This window comes from Ceratotherium simum, chromosome 33 (assembly GCF_057802395.1).
Source record: "Ceratotherium simum simum isolate JZ-2026a chromosome 33, ASM5780239v1, whole genome shotgun sequence".
In the NCBI taxonomy this organism is placed as follows: domain Eukaryota; kingdom Metazoa; phylum Chordata; class Mammalia; order Perissodactyla; family Rhinocerotidae; genus Ceratotherium; species Ceratotherium simum.
Window position 1 is genome coordinate 29,416,027 of NC_141932.1, and position 23,572 is coordinate 29,439,598.

General features: G+C 38.3%; 1 protein-coding gene across 5 annotated transcripts in view; it reads right to left on the bottom strand.

The window, feature by feature from the left end:
* The window catches only part of DPY19L3 (dpy-19 like C-mannosyltransferase 3), a 78,677-nt gene that overhangs the window by 38,680 nt on the left and 16,425 nt on the right, over positions 1–23,572 (bottom strand). For 4 of the 5 annotated variants that reach the window (XM_087421862.1, XM_087421859.1, XM_087421863.1 and 1 more), the window contains 5 exons: positions 15,095–15,185; positions 3,392–3,513; positions 2,649–2,794; positions 1,069–1,192; positions 393–527 (listed from right to left, as the gene is read on the bottom strand). In XM_087421862.1, the coding sequence (XP_087277988.1) occupies positions 393–527; positions 1,069–1,192; positions 2,649–2,794; positions 3,392–3,513; positions 15,095–15,185 (618 nt within the window). The remainder of the gene's footprint in view (positions 1–392; positions 528–1,068; positions 1,193–2,648; positions 2,795–3,391; positions 3,514–15,094; positions 15,186–23,572) is intronic. The other variant, XM_087421864.1, reaches the window with a different exon arrangement.

Here is a 23,572-nt window from a genome sequence, read left to right on the forward strand (position 1 = left end):
GATTCATATCCCATATTGGTTAAATGTCACTATGAAAATTTTATAAAATATCACAGAAAAGCTGTCATACACCCATTGAGTTCCTTGGGAAAAAAGGCAATACACAGTAACACATTTTAAAAGAGCTATCTGATATTTTAAAATTTAAGTCATTGCTATAGAGGACAGTTGATCTAGACTATGTTTTAACATAAAACAAACAGAATAAAAGTTTAGACAGTGAAACTAGGCTGCATCAATTACTGAGCTTTGACTGGCCACAGCATGCTTACATCTCATCTCAGAAGCAGCTTCAGCTTTATCCTTAAGCATGTGCTTATTTTGAGCTCATTCTATGATGTAAAACACTAAACAATGACCATCTCAAATGAGAGAAAGAAAGCAGAGCGTACCTTCACTGCTGGCAGCATGTCCAAGGAGTCCAGTATGAACAGCACTAGCGCTTGCATCAGCATCATAAATTGATTAAATTGCCATGTCAGACTAAAGAGAAAAGTTGATATGAAAATGGCAAGAAGTGTCAGCCTCTGTAAAAAGAAAACCTTTGTATAATTTACATGTCTCCAGTAATAAAAAGCCTTGTAGACAAATTTTCTCAAGAGCAGCCAATATCTCTATAAACCAAATAAAAAACCATAAACTGTTGCTCTGAAAACCCTTGCATTTTTTATTTAAGCTCTAAATATCCTAAAGCGACGCTCTGCATATAAATATCCACATATGCTATGTGTACTCCACACTATTATGGAGGCGACAATGCACCAAATCACATCTCAAGAGCAATGGCTTAAAAATTCTGACAGTTTTGCAGAATTGCGTGTGGGTTTCTTGCAACCATTTAAGGGCAGATTACGTAGAGCACATTTTTAACATCAAAAATGAAAACATTTTCTTTGCAAAGTAGGAAAAGGCTCAGAAAAAGAAAACTTAATTTAACTCAAGTTAAAAAACTGGTCATGGAATAAGAACCGTTCACATGCACTGGGACACTGTGCACATCACATTTTCTGAAGCTTCTTATAAAACCTGGAGAATTAAAAAAATGTATAAAGTATTATAAAAACTTACTTCAGAAAGAGGCTGTAAGTTTGGTCTCAGGAAATATGTAATTGCTGCTATCTGAATTGCAAAGAATGGCAGTGCCCAGTTCTCCCTCAATGGGATGGTAAACTCAACTCTTGTAGTATCTATTCTGCACAAAGAAAACACAAATGGCCGAAGTGATAATTTTTACCATAACTACCTCAAAGGTTCCCAAAAGTGAAAGATATATTACATTAAGTATACTTAGATTCCGGTTATTGGTTCTCAATAACAATTTGTCCTTATCATTTCTGTAACATAAAATTGGCACTGAGAAAATTTAAGTACCTGCCCACAGGTATGTAGTTAGCTAAGTGGCAGAACTGGGGTTCAAACCCATGCTGGTGTGGTTCCTAAACCCACGAATGTTCATGTCAAACTGCATGGTACTTTTATTTCTCTCTAACTTCATCAGTGCCCACCGGCAATGTTTTGCATTCTCCCTCTCTGTATTTCTCTAGTGCTTTACACTTGAGTCTTAAATTTGTCTTTAGCAATAATTTTTAAAAGCTTCTTGCTCCCCTAGAGGGCAAGTCTAGTTAAGTTTTCATCTTTGTACACCCGGTACCAAGAACCATCCCTACACATACTAGGCGTTCAATAAATGCCTTTTATTTACTCTTAACAGAAACAATAAAATTGAGTTTCATTTACTCTTAGCAGGAATAATACGTAAGATTAAAATGTTAAGAGGCAGCATAACAGCAATCTCACATCCTGCGTTTAAATTCTGACCAAGACTTAGCTCTGTGTATATGTGTGTATGTATATGCCTTTATCTCTATATAAACATATATGCCTGTATAGATATATTCTCATATACGCACACACATATATAACTTAACCTTTTAAGCTTCAATTTCCTCATCTCTAGAATGGTGATAATAATAGTCCTTACCCTATAGGGTTAAAAGAATACATATAAAGCATTTTGTCAAGTGCTTGGCATAGAGTAAGCACTCAATAAGGTTAAAACAAAAAGTAATTTGCTTAGGATTTCAAAATAAAATCAATATCAAACTCATGTTCAAGTTTTAAGACTCCTACTGAATATTGGTTTTGCTACTGTAGATCAGGCAACAATTCAATATATCTTGAATACATTTAAAAAATGCTATTTCATAATGCTCCAGTATTTAGAAATTAATAATAGATATTAACTAAATAATGTAAGAACTTCCTTGTATTTGTATAGCGCCTTATGCTGTGCTAATTATGAACTGCATATAACCCTTTTAAGGTTGACAGTAAAATATTAAACCTGTTTAAGAGATGAGATATGTGGCTGCAGAAATATCGATCACACAGCAAATTGGTAATAGAATTAGGATTATTATGGATGATTTTCTTGACTTGCAATTCAATGTTCTGTTCCTCAGCTGGAGATATATGTAAGCAGGAATTTCTACCTTACTAAATAAGACAAATAAATACTGCTAGGTAAACCAAAGAGAAAATACTTCCATACAAACAAACGTGGCTAAACTTTCTCTGAACTGGAAATGGAGTAACTTTATTTTAACTTATATTTTAGAAAGGGAAGAGGAATACTGACTCCCACTCACCTATTGGTGACATACCAGAAAGCTGCTAATAGTCCTGACAGCCACGTACCACTAAGGAGCCAGCTGGTTATATAAAGCGCTGTGACGTAGATTGCTTGAAGTCCAAATAAAGTGTAAATATAAAAATAAACTGGCTCTAAATATTTCTGTAAAAGGGAACAATAAAAAATATTTGTTAGGGAAGCCCTAATCCTTCTCACTGCCATTTAAAAAATATGACAGTGGAAATTTAATATTCAGAAGCTCAGTATTAATTCCAGGCAATAAGCCTACATCAGTCCTTTCCATGTAAAAGTGTGCTAGCAGCCTTTCTTCTCACTACCAAGAGCACAAGAGGGAAGGACGTCCTTGAGGACTCTGGCTTCATTCTTTAGAAAAGTTTTACACCTAGTTTTGTCCAGTTTACCTTATTCACAGGAGAAGTGGTCACTGTGATTTGCTAATTTTCCATTTTTTTTTTATTTCAATGATAAGTGAGGAAAGATTATGTATTTCCAAATAAAAATATTTATCAGCTTCTAGACTGTGCTTCCTGTGCCAGGCAACATATACATGTAAAAAATCTTATAAAACATAAATACAAAGCAAAGTTTACAATATATATGGAAAAAATTAGGATATTGTTATTTTTATACCAAGCCAGGTGAAGATCAGAATAACATATGTTAAACTTTCAATTTAGCAATGGCAGATTTTGACTTTCATCTGATATCAACTATTCAATGTCACAGAACACAACATACCTGTATGGGTAGAACTCTATATAAAATACTGAGAAAAACCTCTTGGTAAATATTCATTCTTTGAAGGAGGTTAATTGTCCTCATAGATTCAGTTTTGTTATCATATATTAAGCCATGAAAACCTAAGGTTGATATTTGAAAAAATCAGGAAAAAATAATTACAATTATAATTATTCATTCATTCAAAACTATTCACAGACTCTTTAGCATTTGCCGGAGAATGTGCTAGGCACTTGGGATATAATAGTAAGCAAAAAACACAGTCAGACCCTCAAAGAGATTCCCATCTATTAGATGGATATTATTTAAATGTTTACACAAACATAGGTAAAGTATAACTTTTGTGAGGGCAATGAAAAAAAAACCATATGGTTCTTCTATAGAAATTTGGGCAGGAGGATTTTACATGTCCCTGCCCTGCCCTCCTGTCATGAGACCTGCAGCACCTCCTTTGGGAGAGTATATGTAGCCGCCCCCACTCCCCCGGGGATGGGTTTGGCCATTTGACTTGCTCTGACACTCAATGCCATGTGAGTGGATGTAACACATGAAATGTCTGAGCAGAATCCTAAGAGCTAATGCAATCTTGCTCTTTCCCTCTGTCACGATAAGAGGATGTTCCAAATAGGGGCTGGATAATGACAACAAAAAATAAACCAGTTGTTACAGAATTAATTCCATTGCTGTATTGAGGTCATTTGCTACTGTAACCAAGCTCACTAATTAACAGAAGGTACGAAGAAAACATGCACACAGTCCCTATACATACGAAAAGATGCTCAACCTCACTCCTACTAGAAGTGCAAATTAAAACTATCCTGAGATACCATTTCTTACCTGTCAGCTTGGAAAAAATCAAGAAGTTTGACAATATACTCTTAGTGAGGCTGTAAAGAAGTAGGCTCTCTCACACACTGCAGCTGGGAACGAAAAATGGTATAATGCCTGTGGAGGAGAATTTGGCAACACCCAGCAAAATTACATGTGCGTTTACCCTTTGATCTGGGAAGCCCATGTCTAGGTATTGATTCCAGACACAGACTGGCCAAAAGACAAAATGACAGGCACAAGGTCATCACGCAGTGCCATCTACAAAAGCAAAGATCAGACACAACCCACGTGTCCATCGTAGGAGAGTTTTAGACTGAATTATGTCCTCCCACATTGCTATGCTGAAGCCCTAACCCCAGTGTGTCTGTATTTGGATAGGGTCTATAAGGAGGTAATAAAGGTTAAGTGAGGTCAGAAGGGCAGGGCCTTAATCTGCTAGGACTAGTGTCCTTATAAGAAGAGGAACGGACAAGAGAGAGCTCTCTCGGTCACTCTCTGCACACACAAAGAGGAGAGGCCATGTAAGAACACAGCAAGAAGCTGGCCATCTACAAGCCAGGAAGAGAGGCTTCACTAGATACCAACCCTGACAGTACCTTGATCTTGGACTTCTGACCTCCAGAACTGAGAGAAAATATATTTGTGTTGTTTAAGTCACCCAGTCTATGGTATCTGAGGTTATGGCAGTCTTACTAGACTAATACAGGAGTGCTATGGACTGACTGTGTGTGTCCCCCAAAAATCAGATGTTGAAGCCATAACCCCCAATGTGATAGTATTTGCAGAGGAGGCCTACGGGAAGTAATCAGGGTTAGACAAGGCCACAAGTGGGGCCCTCATGATGGGATTAGTGCCCTCATCAGAAGAGACACCGGAGAGCCTGCTCTCTGTCTCTGTCTTCCACATGAGGATGCAAAGAGAGATAGCCATGTGCAAGCCAAGAAGAGTCCTCACCAGAACTTGACCATGCTGGCACTCTGATCTCAGGCTTCTAGCTTCCAGAACTGTGAGAAAATAAGTTTCTGTTTTTCAAGCCACCCAGTCTACGGTATTTTGTTACAGCAGCCCAAGCAGATGAAGACAAGAGGGCTACTTGAATAAACTATGGTCTTCATGTAAAGGAGTACTATGCAATTGCAGAAAGGAATAAGGAATATTTTTTTATGCTAATACACCGTGATCAAAACTTTTATTTTCCATTTTTTCTTTTTTTGTGAGGAAGATTAGCCCCGTGCTAACGTCTGTTGCCAATCCTCCTCTTTTGCTGAGGAAGACTGGGCCTGGGCTAACATCCGTGCCCATCTTCCTTTACTTTATACGGGACGCCGCCACAGCATGGCTTGACAAGCAGTGTGACGGGGTGTGACGGTCCACGCCTGGGATCTGAACCTGCGAACCCCGGGCCGCCAAAGCAGAGCGTGTGAACTTAACCGCTATGTCACCGGGCCAGCCCCTGATCAAAACTTTTGTTAAATGAAAAAAGCAGAGAGCAGTGTATAAAGCAAGCAGGATTTTTTGGTAATAAGAAGGGAAATTTGAATATATAAAGTATTTGCTTATATTAAAAATATTAACAGGGCCGGCCCCGTGGCTTAGCGGTTAAGTGCGCGCGCTCCGCTGCTGGCGGCCCGGGTTCGGATCCCGGGCGCGCACCGACGCACCGCTTCTCCGGCCATGCTGAGGCCGCATCCCACATATAGCAACTAGGGGGTTGTGCAGCTATGACATACAACTATCTGCTGGGGCTTTGGGGGGAAAAATAAACAAATAAAATCTTAAAAAAAAAAAATATTAACAGTAAAAGAATAAACCAAAAACTAATCAAAATGGTTACCTAAAGAGTGAGGAAGGAAACAGGGTGGAGGGGACAGGGATGGAAGTAGACTTCCCTGAATATTCCGTTTTATAGTTTTGACTTTGGAACCATGTAAACTTTTTTTATTACAAAATTAAATAAAATTTTGTACACAGCAGTCCCTGAAAACCAAAAGCAAGATAAAAAAAAAAAATAAACCTATTAAGTTGGTGGCTTGGCCACACAGAAAGAACTCTTTCCAGCGACTGATAACAGAGGAATGTGATTCCAAGTCCCGGGGGGTTATATCCTAAGGACAAAAAGAACCACAAAGATGGCTCCAACTGTTTTCAGGTAATCATATTGTTAGTAGAAATCTTATTATTGCTACTTTGAAAGTATTACATATATAGTAGCATAAAACAAGTAAGCGATAATGTTCACATCATAAGAAAGCAAAATTTTTAACTTCAGAAAAAAATAGATACAAATATAAAATCAAAAAGTAAAAACACTGTTGGGGCCGGCCTGGGGGCATAGTGGTTAAGTTCGCGACCTCCGCTTCGGCGGCCCCGGGGTTCGCAGGTTCGGATCCTAGGCACGGACCTACGCACTGCTTATCAAACCATGCTGTGGCAGCGTCCCACGTATAAAAGTAGAGGAAGATGGGCACGAATGTTAGCTCAGGGCCAATCTTCCTCAGCAAAAAGAGGAGGATTGGCAATAGATGCTAGCTCAGGGTTAATCTTCCTTACACACAATCACACAAAAGTAAAAAAACACTGTTATCCTAACTTTGAACTGAAAACAGCTATATACATATTTTCTCTTATGAAAAAAAAATACACATTTCCTAGCTCTGCTCACTAAAAAGGCCTGGAAACAAGGACCAATCTCGTAGCAACAAGCATGCCTATTACCCAGATTGTGGTCTCTAAATAGCAACTACTCTAAGAGAATTAGGGCTCCTTAGACAAATGGATGATTCTAGGTCAGGGGTAGGAAATACACAAAAGGAGCTTGAAAAGACTTATGCCAAAAAGCAAGGGAGTTTTCAAAGACTACTGGAGTCATGTGAAAAAGACAGTAGCCAATCGAAGACCATCCCACTGCCCAGAGATTAGACAATTTGAATATAAGAAGAATAATGCAAAAGACTGAAACACATCAAATATGTTAAAAATTCATGCATTTGTGATGATATTTAAAAAGCAAAACCTTTAGGGGATGCTAGAGAGGCAACTCATTCTTTTTTTTTTTTTTTTTTTTTTAAATTCAATTTTTTTTTTTCAGGTGTACATCATTGTACTTCTATTTCTGCATAGATTACATCATGTTCACCACCCAAATACTAATTACAACCCATCACCACACACGTGTACCCAATTATCCCTTTCACCCTCCTCCCTCCTCCCTTCCCCTCTTGTAACCACCAATCCAATCTCTGTCCCTATGTGTTTGTTTATTGTTGTTATTATCTACTACTTAATGAAGGAAATCATACGGTATTTGACCTTCTCCCTCTGACTTATTTCACTTTGCATTATACCCTCAATGTCCATCCACGATGTCACAAATGGCTGGATTTCATCATTTCTTATGGCTGAGTAGTATTCCATTGTGTACATATACCACAGCTTCTTTATCCATTCGTCCCTTGATGGGCACTTAGGTTGCTTCCAAGTCTTGGCTATTGTGAATAACGCTGCAATGAACACAGGGGTGCATGTACCTTTACAAATTGGTGTTTTCAAGTTCTTTGGATATACACCCAGCAGTGGGATGGCTGGATCATATGGTAGTTCTATCCTTGATTTTTTGAGGAATCTCCATACTGTTTTCCATAGTGGCTGTACCAGTTTGCACTCCCACCAGCAGTGTATGAGAGTTCCCTTCTCTCCACATCCTCTCCAACACATGTTGTTTCCTGTCTTGTTAATTATAGCCATTCTGACGGGCGTCAGGTGACATCTCATTGTAGTTTTGATTTGCATTTCCCTGATAGTTAATGATTTTGAACATCTTTTCATGTGTCTGTTGGCCATCTGTATATCTTCTTTGGAGAAATGTCTGTTCAGGTCTTTTGCCCATTTTTTAATTGGGTTGGTAGTTTTTTTGTTGGTAAGATGCATGAGTTCTTTATATATTTTGGAGATTAAGCCCTTATCAGAATTATGGTTTGCAAATATCTTCTCCCAATTGTTAGGTTGTCTTTTCGTTTTGTTGATGGTTTCCTTTGCTGTGCAGAAGCTTTTTAGTTTGATGTAGTCCCATTTGTTTATTTTTTCTATTGTTTCTCTTGCCCGGTCAGACGTGGTGTTTGAGAAGATGTTGCTAAGACTGATGTCGAAGAGCGTACTGCCTATGTTTTCTTCTAGAAGTTTCACAGTTTCAGGTCTTACATTCAAGTCTTTAATCCATTTGGAGTTAATTTTTGTGTATGGTGTAAGGTAATAGTCTACTTTCATTTTTTTGCCTGTGGCTATCCAGTTTTCCCAACACCATTTGTTGAAGAGACTTTCTTTTCACCATTGTATGTTCTTGGCTCCTTTGTCAAAGATTAGCTGTCCATAGATGTGTGGGTTTATTTCTGGGCTTTCGATTCTATTCCATTGATCTGTGTGTCTGTTTTTGTGCCAGTACCATGCTGTTTTGGTTACTATAGCTTTGTAGTATATTTTGAAATCAGGGAGTGTGATACCTCCAGCTTTGTTCTTTTTTCTTAGGATTCCTTTAGCTATTCGAGGTCTTTTGTTGTTCCATATAAATTTTAGGATTCTTTGTTCTGTTTCCATAAAAAAGGTCATTGGAACTTTGATAGGGATTGCAGTGAATCTGTAGATTGCTTTAGGAAGTATGGACATTGTAATTATGTTAATCTTCCAGATCATGAGCATGAAATATCTTGCCATTTCTTTGTGTCTTCAATTTCTTTCAACAGTGTTTTATAGTTTTCATTGTATAGGTCTTTCACCTCCTTGGTTAAATTTGTTCCTAGGTATTTTATTCTTTTTATTGTGATTGTAAATCACATTGTATTCTTGATTTGTCTTTCTGCTATTTCGTTGTTCGTGTATAGACATGCAACTGATTTTTGTATGTTGATATTGTACCCTGCAACTTTACTGTATTCATTTATTATTTCTAATAGTTTTTTGGTGGATTTTTTAGGGTTTTCTATATATAAAATCGTGTCATCTGCAAATATTGACAGTTTTACTTCTTCCTTTCCAATTTGGATCCCTTTTATTTCTTTCTCTTGCCTGATTGCTCTGGCTAGGACTTCCAGTACTATGTTAAATAGGAGTGGTGACAGTGGGCATCCTTGTCTGGTTCCTGTTCTTAGAGGGATGGCTTTCAGTTTTTCACCATTGAGGATGATATTAGCTGTGGGTTTCTCATATATGGTCTTTATTATGTTGAGGTACTTTCCTTCTATACCCATTTTATTCAGAGTTTTTATCATAAATGGATGCTGTATCTTGTCAAATGCTTTCTCTGCATCTATTGAGATGATCATGTGATTTTTATTCTTCATTTTATTAATGTGGTGTATTACGTTGATTGATTTGCGAATGTTAAACCATCCCTGCATCCCTGGAATAAATCCCACTTGATCATGGTGTATAATCTTTTTAACGTATTGTTGTATGCGATTTGCTAGTATTTTATTGAGGATTTTTGCATTCATGTTCATCAGTGATATTGGCCTGTAATTTTCTTTTTTTGTGTTGTCCTTGTCTGGTTTTGGTATCAGGGTAATGTCAGCTTCGTAGAATGAGTTAGGGAGCTTCCCCCCCTCCTCAATTTTTTGGAAGAGTTTGAGAAGGATGGGTATTAAGTCTTCTTTGAATGTTTGGTAGAATTCACCAGGGAAGCCATCTGGTCCTGGACTTTTATTTTTGGGGAGGTTTGTGATTACTGTTTCAATCTCCTTACTGGTGATTGGTCTATTCAAATTCTCTACTTCTTCTTGATCTAGTTTTGGAAGCTTGTATGATTCTAAGAATTTATCCATTTCTTCCAGATTGTCGAATTGGTTGGCATATAGCTTTTCATAGTATTCTCTTATAATCTTTTGTATTTCTGAGGTGTCTGTTGTAACCTCTCCTCTTTCATTTCTGATTTTACTTATTTGTGCCTTCTCTCTTTTTTTCTTGGTGAGTCTAGCTAAAGGTTTGTCAATTTTGTTGATCTTTTCAAAGAACCTGCTCTTGGTTTTATTAATTTTTTCTATTGTTTTTTTGGTCTCTATTTCATTTATTTCTGCTCTGATTTTTATGATTTCCCTTCTTCTACTGATTTTGGGCTTTGTTTGTTCTTCTTTTTCCAGTTCCTTCAGGTGCATTGTTAGATTGTTTATTTGAGATTTTTCTTGTTTGTTGAGATAGGCCTGTATCGCTATAAACTTCCCTCTTAGAACTGCTTTTGCTGTATCCCATAAATTCTGGCATGTCGTATTTTCATTTTCATTTGTCTCCAGGTATTTTTGATTTCTTCTTTGATTTCTTCATTAACCCAGTCGTTGTTCAGTAGCATTTTGTTTAATCTCCACGTATTTGTGGCTTTTCTGATTTTCTTCCTATAGTTGATTTCTAGTTTCATACCGTTGTGGTCAGAAAAGATGCTTGGTATTATTTCAATCTTCTTAAATTTATGGAGACTTGTTTTGTGGCCTAATATGTGATCAATCCTGGAGAATGTTCCATGTGCCTTTGAAAAGAACGTGTATTCTTTGGTTTTTGGATGGAATGCTCTGTATATATCTACTAGGTCCATCTGTTGTAGTGTGTCGTTTAAGGCCAATGTTTCCTTATTGATCTTCTGTTTGGATGATCTATCCATTGGTGTAAGTGGAGTGTTAAAGTCCCCTACTATTATTGTGTTACTGTCTATTTCTGTTTTTATGTCTGTTAATAATTGCTTTATATATTTAGGTGCACCTACATTGGGTGCGTAGATATTTACAAGTGTTATATCCTCTTGTTGGATTGTTCCCTTGATCATTATGTAATGCCCTTCTTTGTCTCTTTTTACAGTTTTTGTTTTAAAGTCTATTTTGTCTGATATGAGTACTGCTACCCCAGCTTTCTTTTCATTGCCATTTGCGTGGAGTATCTTTTTCCATCCCTTCACTTTCAGTTTGTGAGTGTCTTTAGGTCTGAAGTGTGTCTCTTGTATGCAGCATATATATGGGTCTTGTTTTTTTATCCAGTCAGCCACCCTATGCCTTTTAATTGGAGCATTTAGTCCATTGACATTTAAAGTAGCTATTGATAAGTATGTACTTACTGCCATTTTTTATCTTTTTTTTTTTTTCTCAGTGTTTCAGTAGTCCTTCTCTGTTCCTTTCTTCTTCTATACAGAATTGATGGTCACTTTAGTTTGACCTCTGTCTGAAAGCTGTACTCTTTAACTCCCCTCCTCCCTCATGTTTTTGATATCATATCTAACCTCTTTGTTGTGCATTTGTATCCATTACGTTCTAATCACGGAAATAGATAATTTTTCCTATTTGTGGTCTTTTCTTTTCTTTTCCCCTTAAATCAGTCCCTTTAACATTTCTTGTAGCACTGGTTTCTTGGTGACAAACTCCTTTAATTTTTGCTTATCTGGGAAAATTTTGATCTCTCCTTCCATTTTGAATGATAACCTTGCTGGGTAGAGTATTCTTGGCTGTAAGTTTTTTCCTTTTAGCACTTTAAATATATCGTGCCATTCTCTTCTAGCCTGTAAGGTTTCTGCAGAGAAGTTAGCTGATAGCCTTATGGGGTTTCCTTTGTAAGTAACTTGACATTCTCTTGCGGCTTTTAGGATTCTCTCTTTATCTTTAATTCTGGACATTTTGATTATGGTGTGTCTTGGTGTGCGCCTCTTTGGGTTTATCTTGTTTGGGGCTCTCTGTGCTTCCTGTACCTGGATGTCTGTTTCCTTCCTTAGGTTAGGGAAGTTTTCATCTATTATTTCTTGAAATAGATTCTCTGCCCCCTTGTCTCGCTCTTCTCCTTCTGGGACACCTATAACACGGATGTTAGTGCGCTTGATGTTGTCCCAGAGGTCCCTTAGACTGTCCTCAGTCTTTTTAATTCTTTTCTCTTTTACCTGTTCAGAGAGGCAACTCATTCTAAAATAAAGAGAAAGGATCAATATTTATCCTATCTTTCCTTTAGGACCTGAAATTCTGGGTTACCAAATAGTTGATAAGAAAACATTTTTCTTTAGAGATGAATTCCATCTGACAATGATGGAAGGAATTATAGAATTAGAATATCACCATTTTATAGTCCTATGAAATTAACAGATTTAGCTAATAACCATCAACGGTGCTAAACCATTTGCTGAAAGGCTAACAGAACTTAACAATGAATGGATCAATCCTACTCCAAAAGAGAGCTAGCTGCACAGTACGTGTCTCCTGACGTGGATGTGTACACCACCACCTGGGAAGTACTCTTGCCAAAAAGAGAACCTAAATGTGAGCAAGCCTCTAGATTAACTATCAATTAACAGGAAATTCAGGCAACAGAGAAACATTAATTGACACCATGGGGCTCCAGCAAAATCTAGAAAGTGCAGCAAAATCCAGAAAGTGGAAAATTCTATCAGAATGAATCAGTATTTTCAACAACAACAAAAAAAAACAAGAAAAAAAGATGGAAAGAAATCTATAGATTAAAAGAAACACTTAAAGAGACATAGCAACCAATTGCAACGTATGGGCTTTATCTGGATCTCAAAAACTAAATTAAAAATCTGTAAGACAATCAGGAAAATGAGAACATTGACTGGATATTTGATATTAAGTAATTTCTTAATTGTATTTAAGTGTGATAACGATAATGTGGTTATGTTTATAAAAGAGAGTTGCCGTCCTTTACAGAAATATACTGATATATTTAGAGATGAAGCAATACGATGTCTTGGAGCTACTCCAAATAATCCAGGTTAATGATGGGGATATAGAGGAAACAAGATCGGTCATGAGTTGGTTAATGTTGTAGCTGGGTGACAGATACCTACAAGTCCATTAGAGGATTCTCTATACCTTTTTTTATATTTGAAATTTTCTAAAATAATAATCTTAACAAATGACTTAAATGAATTAAAAGAGATCAACCACTGAGTTCATAAAGAAAAAGTTAAGAAGAAAATACTCACTATTTACTTTTAAAGCAGAGTTTCTCAACTTCAACACTATTGATATTTTGACATATTGGGCTGGATAATTCTTTGTTGTGGGAACTGTCCTGTGCATTGTAGGATATTTAGCAGCATCCCTGCCCTCTACCCACTAAATTCCAGTAGCACACTTACCTCACCCCCAGTTGTGACGATCAAAAATTTGTCTGGACATTCCCATGTCCCTCAGGGACACAAAAGCCCCTCAATAAGAACCACTGCTTTAGAGGATGCTAGAAAAGCAATTAATTCTCATAATTTTGAGAAGTATGTAAGTACAGCTGATTCTCATTATTCATGGTAGCTGTGTTCTACAAAGTTGCAGTGAAAACTGAAGTAGCAATCTTGAACTAGTAGGAAATACAGGGTCAGGTCTGATGAGCCTCTGGGTTGCCCATTTTCATCAACCAATCAACACATGACTGATTTATATGTGTTTCTATTTAAAGACACCTTCTTTATGTGTATTTATGTGTCATATATTGTTGATTCATTAACACTTAACTCATGGCCAACAGCAGTCTAATTCATGCCTAAACAAGGCTTACCTAGCACCCATTTTGTCTCTGCATGCCTTCATCACAGCCTTCACGCACTCAGGAACACCAGACAGCACGTAAGCACTATGCTTGGGGGCTATTTTAAACTGCAAAATCACCAAAAACCCCACAAAAATGCAAAAAACATAGCACTAAATGGACTGTGGAAAGGATACTGTAGTATGAGAGCTGAAACAAGAAGGCAGTGCATTGCCTTGCCTGACCTCAGCTGGGAACATGCATGTCAGGGGACTAAAATTTTTGCCACTCTGCACAAGCCCATGAATGACTGCAAAAGCGCCACCAATACTGACTGTGGGGTTATAAATAGGTTCTCGTGAGTAGGTGAATCTGCAAATACGGAATCCATGAATACCAAGGATCGACTATACAGGAAAAAAAAAAATCAACACTTATCTTGCTTTTCTTATATAAACTGTACCTGAAGGTAATCAAATAGTTGATGATAAAAAGGTTTTCTATATCACAGAGTTCCAGCTAATAAATACAGGAGGAATGATAGAAGCAGAATGTCGCTTTTGTAACTCTATTGAAATGGATATAGGCGATAATCATCAATGGCTGCTAAAACCATTAAGTGAAAGGCTGATGGGTAATTAACCATATTATGGGTGAATCTGGCTATCTACACAAGAATCAATGGATTAATTTTTATGGCACAAAAAAGGATACAATTCCGTGTCTCCTACTGCGATAAAATTAGAAGTACAAAACATCACCTATGAAGAATTCTTGCCAAAGATATATCTGAATCTAAGCCAAGCTTAGAAAAGGGCAATTTTCTGCCATGTGTACCCATGTTAAGCATATCAAGCACATATTAAGTAGGACCGATTCTTTTTGGGGCTTCCATTAGATGGAGTGAAGATAAAGAGTATGGGCTCTAAAGCACTTAGAAACAGTGAAAACGTGGAAAAGTGGCAATTACAAAATAAAAGAATGAATGGGGGCATTAGGGCTAAGAGGGACAACTGTAATTTTCATTTGTATTACCAAAATGCCTCCTGTTTTTAGACAATACTCCTTTCACCTGCAAAGACCTTTTCCAAAATGATCATGAGAAAAATCAGCAGTAAAACCAAGAAATCACACACAGATTAATTTTGGGATAGAGTAGAGCTGAGAGGCAAGGAGAAGAGAGTTACAGACAGTATTATATAACTTCTTCCAGAGCAAAACATTTTCATGGACTGATTGTGTTAACAAAGAAAAACCACACAAGTTCAAAGAAAAACAACCCAAGTTCTATAAAGCATTGAAAATGCTTTAGTGCAGAAGTCTGCGGTGGCTGACCCTTTGAGAAGAACGCAGCAGCCCGGATGCAGTAGCTGTGATTACCTTGTGTGAGGGTGGGAGCCTGCAGCATCTGCTTGTAGTAGGAGTAGTACAGTCCACACTCTGTCCTGAAGGAGATCTCCCGCTCTACTTCCTGAAAAGAAGGTAGCTCGACTGGGTTACATGACCTAGTTTCTTTAAAGATCTACTGTCACTGTAGAAACAGGATACAGAACTACAACTTAAAAGAAAAAAAAACTCTGAAAATATTGTCTTAAGAAAGCTCGGCAAATAAAAACAACAGAAGACTGATAATTGTTGAAGCTGGGTGTATATTATAGGGGTTTATTATACTAGTCTCTCTACCTTTGTGGATGTTTAACATTTTCCATAACAAACTATTTTAAAAAATGGAGACAACTAGTTCCATTTAAGTTGATGTTTCAGAGTTAATGTTTTTTATTTCACACAAATTAAAACTTAAAAAAAAAAAAACACTATCATTCTTATGTAATCAGTGAGGAAAAAAAAATAGGAGCAGTATAAAAAAGCCTCCCAAATGAAAAGAACTATAATTGCATTAGACACCTGCCTAAAAGCTAACAATATTATATAAGATTAATAATTTTCTTTTTATTCTAAGAATGTAAGGTATTCTTAGCAAAACGGAGCAGATCTTTTCCATGTGAAGTTTACCTTGCCAGGTGTAACCTTGGTAGAAAGATGTTCATGTAGGAAAATGGATACTAGAAATACTAAACTGCTTTTCCCTAAATATTAAATTTTAGAAGAACTGAAAATTTAAAGTAATAGCTATTAGTCAATTTGATTATAAGATGTTTTTATGAAATTTAAAATTTAAATCATTAACATAAAATATGGAGGCAACTGGTAATGAGGATGGGGAAGACTTCCTAGAATAATCTTATTAATACTCTTAGATCCTATATTTCATACACATGTGACAGTAGAAATGAACAAACAATTATACTCTATGTCAGCACAGATTCTTCTACACCAGTGCTCAAAACACACGCTCCAGAATCTGCCATGCGTTGTCTAAAATGCATTTCCACTTGTGTTTTTTCCTATTACAGCAGATCCATTTCCACACACCCAACTTTACTGGGGGAAGATGATGAACACTAAACTTTCTAGGGGATAAGCTTCTTTTAACACATCCTTGTTTTCCCTACCTCCAAGTATTTTTCAAATACTAATAACCATTTCATTAAAAGAACCATTCATGTTATTTATCTTCAGACCTGTAAATTATTTAATCTATTTCTTATACTCTTTAAATACTTCTCCTATCCTTTAAAAAAAGTATTATAAATCAACTCATGACTAAAGCATTGAAGAAATACTCAATTATTGGAGCATAAACATCCAATTATTGACCTTGAAAAACAAACTATGTTTTATTGTTGTTAGCTCTTTTTAAAAAAAAAGGGAGGAGAGGTAAGTTAGCAAACCTCCTCAATAACGAGCCTCCTTTCATAGAAAACAAATTTATTCTGGGGAAATCAAATATGAAAAAAAGGCCCCGTCAGGTTCTGAAATTTAATTTCATTAACACACCTGCTTTATAAAGGACAATATAAAATGAGGCAGTTCTTGCAGCTTTTCCACTTACTACTGATTTGTGTTGTATCATTCACAGCAGTAAAGGCAACTCTTCTTAGCAGTCATGTTAAACTATCCATCTTAAACCTTTCAGAAAAACTGCTCTACTACTTTTGATGACAAAACTAAACTGGTATCAGTCATTTCTAGAATGTCCAAGCTTCTCCTTGGTCAAGTAACCCTAGAGGCTATAAATTGACGTTAACTGAGCAAATACTAGCTTGTGTCCATGCAAAAAAGAAAAAAAAACCCCATTAAGTTTAATTACATTCCTTTCCTTCTCTCCAGCTGCATGTTCAAAGTACAGCTGCCTTCAATGGAAAACTCTAACACCAAACCTGCATCCCCAAGTCAAACTGGAGAGTCAAATCAGTCATGCACATGTAAGGGGCTGCATATCCGCCACGGTTCTAAGAATAAAAGAAGACTGACTTCATAAAGATGGGGAAAAAGAAAAAAACACTGCTCAAAGTACCTAAAGTAGAAAGCTTTTGTGCCTCATCCCTCTCTTTAATACACCCAGAATGTGTAAAAACAGAGGGGGACCTAATTAGTAAAAATGCATTCAAACGTGATTAATTGGTAATCTTGGCACCAGCTGTAGAGAACCAAATGCTATACTTTATTAGACAGACACTTGCAAGTTTTACATCTGCTTCATGCTAAGAGAACATCTGCTTTATTCATTCAAACGCTCTTCCAGTTTTCCAGCAACTTATGCTTTGCCTGGTGGATTGTGCCAGTGAAAATGTGCGCCAATAGAAGCCGCCCCCGAAGAAGGCACCGTGGACAGCTACCTCACAGTTCAGTTTGCAGAGGTTCCACAGGGAAAGCAATGCTGAGAGAATGAAAACACCTTCTCTGAAGACAACGACAGAAAGAAGTGGCAAGACGAACTGTATTTTTTAAAGAACGGTACAGCTAAAACCATTTAAGTAGTAGTTTATACAATAATTTAACAGAAAAGAAAAAGCATCAAGAAAAAAAAAATGACTGCTCGCAATTAATGATTTGCACCTCCTGGTAACACACAAAAGGTAACAAGCCCTTTTAGACAAATGACACCGAATTTGCAAAGGAAAACACGTCATTAGTTTTAAAAAATCTCATGTAAATAACTTCTGTTTATAAAAACTGCCCCCAAAATAACTAGGCTGCTGGTAGTGGGGAAGCTATGAAAGATTAACTTTATAAGTGTCATCTGTTTCAGAATTAGGCTAACAAATCATCTCACCAAGAAACAGTAGCTCATGATAAGACAGCTGTTCTTAAAGTTCTGTACTGGGAAACATGCCCTCAGCAAACATATTTATGGCACATACATGGTTTATTGTCTGGTTAAATTCATGTCCATCTGCTAGAGTGGAATGATTCTTGCCCTGGAGTTGATTAAAGCTGTGACATGTGATAGTTGCCATGTGGTGTTTGTGAGCAGGTTAGACCACGGCTGAAGCGACAGTACTTCCACTGGGCTCACACTGAAGCAACCACTAATCTTGGTACTACTGTAGTTACCACTTTGAAGATTAACCCTATTTATTCTAAAGACTCTTTGCTTTGCAAGAGTATTCAATGGGAAGATATGCAAATTCTGTAATATCAAATAAATAAGAGAGTAACAGTGGAAAATGTTAGTGTAACGAAAAAAGACTAAAAAATACATTGAATGATTTGAGCACTTTTAGCCAAATAAGAATTACCTTTCCTTACTACTGAACATTTATTTGCTGGGGAAACAGAAAGGTATAAGAATTTAGTCCTTGATCCCAAGGGGTTTATGTTTCAATGAGAAAGAATAATGCATTTTTCAAAAGGGAAAATGACTACTCAAGGAAAGACACGTATAAATTAGAAGGAATGAATGGTCTTTTGCAAGAACTATTAAACTAGCCTCCCCATGTGGATTCTGTGCTTCTAATTGGTCTCTTCTTCCCCCTAACTACCTTCCTCATTCATTCATTCACTCATTGAACAAATACCTATTGACTAACAAGCAACAAGCATTCTTATGCTGGGCGATTCAGCAGGGAACAAGAGACACAAATCTCTGCCATCATGGATTTTATAATCTAGAGCAGAGGGAGAAGAGAACAAATAAGCAAAATATAAAAAGTAAAGCAGAGGGCCGGGCCCGTGGCTTAGCGGTTAAGTGCGCACGCTCCGCTGCTGGCGACATGGGTTCGGATCCCGGGCGCGCACTGACGCACCGCTTCTCCAGCCATGCTGAGGCTGCGTCCCACGTACAGCAACTAGAAGGATGTGCAACTATGACATACAACTATCTACTGGGGCTTTGAGGGAAATAAATAAAATTATAAAAAAATATATAAAAAGTAAAGCAGAGAAGGGGGATAGGGAGGGAAGGGGGTGGTGCTGTGATCTTGAAGGTAGGCAGGGAAGGCCCCACTGATGAAGTGACAACTGAACACAGAGAGACCTGAAGAGGTAAGGCAGGCAGCCATGTGGATAAGAGCCTGCTGGTCAGACAGGACAACCCACATACACCATGATGAGTGAGGAAGGCAGTGTGGTTGAGTGGAGGGGACAAGCAAGGGGCAGCTAATAGGGTCAGGGAGGTGCAGGGGCACCTGAGAGGTAATGTGAGGTCGGACCTCCTGGTCCCGGTAGGTGACAAGGGCTCTGGGCTTGTGCTCTGAGCTAGGTGTGTGTGCAGGGAGGAACGGGAGGTCAGGAGCGTGGTTTCAGACATGCTGAGTTCGAATGTGTGTGGCTGGAGCAGAGACACAGGTGCTTTACATTTAAAAGAATGACCCTGGCTGTGGTGCTCAGAATAGACTACAAGGGCCAGGCAAAGCAGGGATACCTGTGAGGGCTGCTGTAATAATGCAGGTGGAGATAAGAGTGGAGGGTGTGAGAGGGATCTGAGTCAAGACCCTGTCAAAGTAAAACCGAGAGGGTTTCCTGAGGGATTTCATGTTGGCTTTGAGAGAAGCAGGATTCTTCAAGGACAGAAATCCTGAGCCACTGAAGGATGAAGCTGCAATGTACACAGATGGAGATTTAAGGAGAAACATCTGAGGGGAGGGAGGGTCAGGTGTTTGATTCTCGACCTGTTAAGCCTGAAATGCCCACTGGACATCTGAACGCAGGTGGTCAAGACGGCAAGTAGGCAGCTGGATATACGAGTCTGGAGCTCAGGCAAGAGGTCTGAACAGGGGAAGAGGTCTGAGCAGGGGAAGACGTCAGGAGCCATCAGCATATAGACGGTATTCAAAGCTATAGATAAGACTGTTCTTAGAAATGCAGGTGGACAGAAAAATACAGGAGCCGAGTCCTGGCGTTCTCTGCCAATAAGAGGTCAGGGGCTGAGGAGGAGCCTGCAAAGGAGCCCAAGACTCAGCTGGAGATGCAGGAGTAAATCCAGGAGGATGCGTGTCCTGGAGTCAAGAAAAAAAATGTGGTCAAGTAAAATGAGAATTGAGAAATGACCACTAAATTTAGCAACTTGGAGGTCACCAGTGACTTTAACCAGAACTTTTTTTTTTTCCCCCAAAGCCCCAGTAGATAGTTGTATGTCACAGTTGCACATCCTTCTAGTTGCTGTACGTGGGACGCGGCCTCAGCATGGCTGGAGAAGGGGTGCGTCGGTGCACACCCGGGATCTGAACCCAGGCCACCAATAGCAGAGCGCGCGCACTTAACCACTAAGCCACGGGGCCAGCCCTAACCAGAACTTTTTAAGAGCAGTGCCACGGCTGAAGCCTGACTGGTGTGGGTTCGAGACAGAGAGAGAATGGGAGGAAAGGAACAGAGACTACAGGCTGACAAACTCTGGGGGGAGTTTTGGTGCTAAGGTGAGCAGAAAAATGGGACACTGGCTGAAAGAGAAAGTGGGGTCAAAGAGACGTTTCCCCCCAGGATGGGAGAAAGACCTAAGAGAGAGAACCAACTGCTAGAGTGATGAGATTCTGGAGAAGACAGGATAGGATCTTGCACAAATGTGGCATGAAGAACAGTCAGCGTACATGGTGTAGGTCCAGGCAGCTGTGGAGTGGAGGCACGTGGAAGGTGTCTTCCGTTTGCTTCTATTTTCGCAGTTGACAGAGTTCAGAACACGCTACCCCAAAATACGGCTCAATATTGGCATATTGAGTATTCTGAGAAACGGCAGGTGCAGGAAGGACTCTCTGACCTCTCCCTTCTCCCCTGAAGCAGGTCCTGAGACTCTCTCGTGAGAGGTGCCTTTCCGATACCCAGAGGAAAACAATATCCTCATCTCCGAAGATGGAGGGAGGCTGAGAGGAATCTGAACAGACAGGTCTTGCTGAGTCCCCCAGTTTACTACCCTTTGTCTTATTATGTTTTTCCATGACTTTCCACTGTTCATCAAGTCTAGTTTAAAAACGCTCAGGTTTCACCATTTCTTTGGGTCTTCATTTCCTTATGAGGGTTCTTGCGTCACATAGACCTTGTATTAAGTGAATTTGTATGCTTTTCTCTTGTTAGTCTGTCTTTTGTCAGTTCAACTTACAGGACTCCACCCAGAGAACTTAGGAGGGTAGTAAGAAAAACAATTTTTTCGTCCTCCACACAGTGAACAGGAAGCAAGGCTGACAGTGAAGACTGGGGGAGGTCTGAGGAAGAAAAGCTCTCCCCAGGCGAGGTGGGGGGTAAGCGGACAAAAGGAGGTGCAATCCGACTGCCAGGCAGCGCTTTTTAAAAGGGCATGTTTGGGTCTTCCTTCCCCATTAATTGCAATTTGACAAATTTTAAAATAAAGTATTTTGGTTTCTGTATATTTAAGTTTGTCTTTCATCTCCGCAACTTTCTGAATTTTCTTACTGCTTGTAATAATTTTTCAGATTATTCTCCTGGGGTTTCCAGGTAGATAATCACATCATCTGCAAATAATTTTACCTCCTCCTTTCCAATTTTTATACTTTTTACTTCCTCTCACGTTTATGTCGATGGTACCGCCAAAGCACTGTTAAGTAATAGTAATGGTAAAGGATAGCTCTGGCTTGAGACATGCTTCTAGTGCTGTGATGCCTTCCAGCCACATGTAATTAAACATAATTAAAATTAAAAATTCAGTTCCTCAGTTCCTGAGCACATTTGGCTAATGGCAATAGGATTAGTACAGCACAAAGAACTTTTCATCATCACAGAAAGTTCTACTGGATAGCACTGTTCTACTGTTTCTAGTCTAACAGGTAAGGCCTTAGCATTTGGTCTGAGATGTACACCGGCTATATTTTAAAAAAGTATGCATCTACTCTTTTAAGTTTAACTGAGATAGAATTCACATACCATAAAATTCACCCACTTAAAGTGCACAATGCAATGGCTTTTAGTATATTCACAGTTATGCATGCATCACTACAACCAATTTTAGAATATTTTCATTACCCCTCCCAAAAACACCACACCCCTGAGCTATCACTCTGCAAATCCCTCATGCCCTCCAACCCAAGGCAATCATTAACCTACTTTCTGTCTCTTTAGACTGGTCTATCCTGGACATTTCATACAAATACAATACGTGGTCCTTTGTGCCTAGCTTATTTCATTTAGCACATTACCAAGCTTCATCTATGTTGTAGCATGTACCATTAACTCATTTCAAAATTGCCAAATAATATTCCATTGCATGGATATACCACATTTTATTTATCTATTCATCCATGATGGACATTTGGGTCGTTCTCCTTTATGGCATTATGAAAAGTGCTGCTATGAACATTCGTGTACAAGTTTTTGTGTGGATATGTTTTCATTTTTCTTAGGTATATACTGAGAAGTAGGACTGCTAAGATCATATGATAACACTATGTCTGATTGTTCCAGAACCTGCTAGACTGTTTTCCGAAGCAGCTGCATCATTTTACACTCCTACTAGCAGTGCAGAAGGGTTCCAGTTTCTCCATATCCTTGTCAATGCTTATTATCTGTTTTTTTATTACAGCTCTGCTAGTGGGTATGAAGTGTTGTCTCGTCGTGGCTTTGATGTGAACTTCCTTGATAGCTAATGTTGCTGAGCTCCTTTTCATGTGCTTATTGGCCATTTGTATACCATCTTTGGAGAAATGTCTATTCAAGTCTTTTGCTCATTTTTAAAATTGGGTTGTCCTTATTTAAGTACTAGTTATTTACATATTCTAGATACAAGTCTCTTACCAGACATATGATTTACAAATGTTTTCTCCCATTCTGAGTGTTGTCCCTTGATGGTGTACACTGGAGTATAAAAATTTTTAATTTTGATGAAGTCCAATTTAACTATTTTTCCTTTAGTCACTCGCGCTTTTGGTGTTGTATCTAACAAGGCTTGGCCTAACCCAAGGCCATGAAGATTTTTTCTTCTAAAAGTTTCAGTTTTAGCTCTTACACTTAGGCCTATGATCCATTTTGAGCTAATTTTTGCGTGTGGTACGAGGAAGGGGTCCAAATTCATCCTTTTGCATGTGAATATCCAATTGTCCCTAGACTATTTGTTGAAAAGACTATTCTTTCTACATTTAATTGTCTTGGTACCCTTGTTGAAAATCAACTGACCATAAATGTAAGGGCTTATTTCTGGACTCTCAATTCTATTCCACTGATCTATACATCTATCCTTATGCCAGTATCACACTGTCTTGATTCTTGTACACTTAAAGTTTCAAAATCAGGGAGTGTGTGTCTTCCAACTTTGCTCTTTTTCAAAATCGTGTTGGCTGTGTCCCTTGAGTTTCCATATAAATTTTAGGATCAGCTTGTCAATTTCTGCAAAAAAATCCACTTGGATTCTGAAAGGGATCGTGTTGAGCCTGTAGATCAACTTGGGAAGTACTGCCATCTTAACAATATTGGCCTTCAACTCATGAATATGGTTTAAGTTTTATACTTTTTTTGTTAAATTTATTCCTAAGTATTTTATTCTTTTTGTTGCTATTGTAAATGGAACTGTTTTCT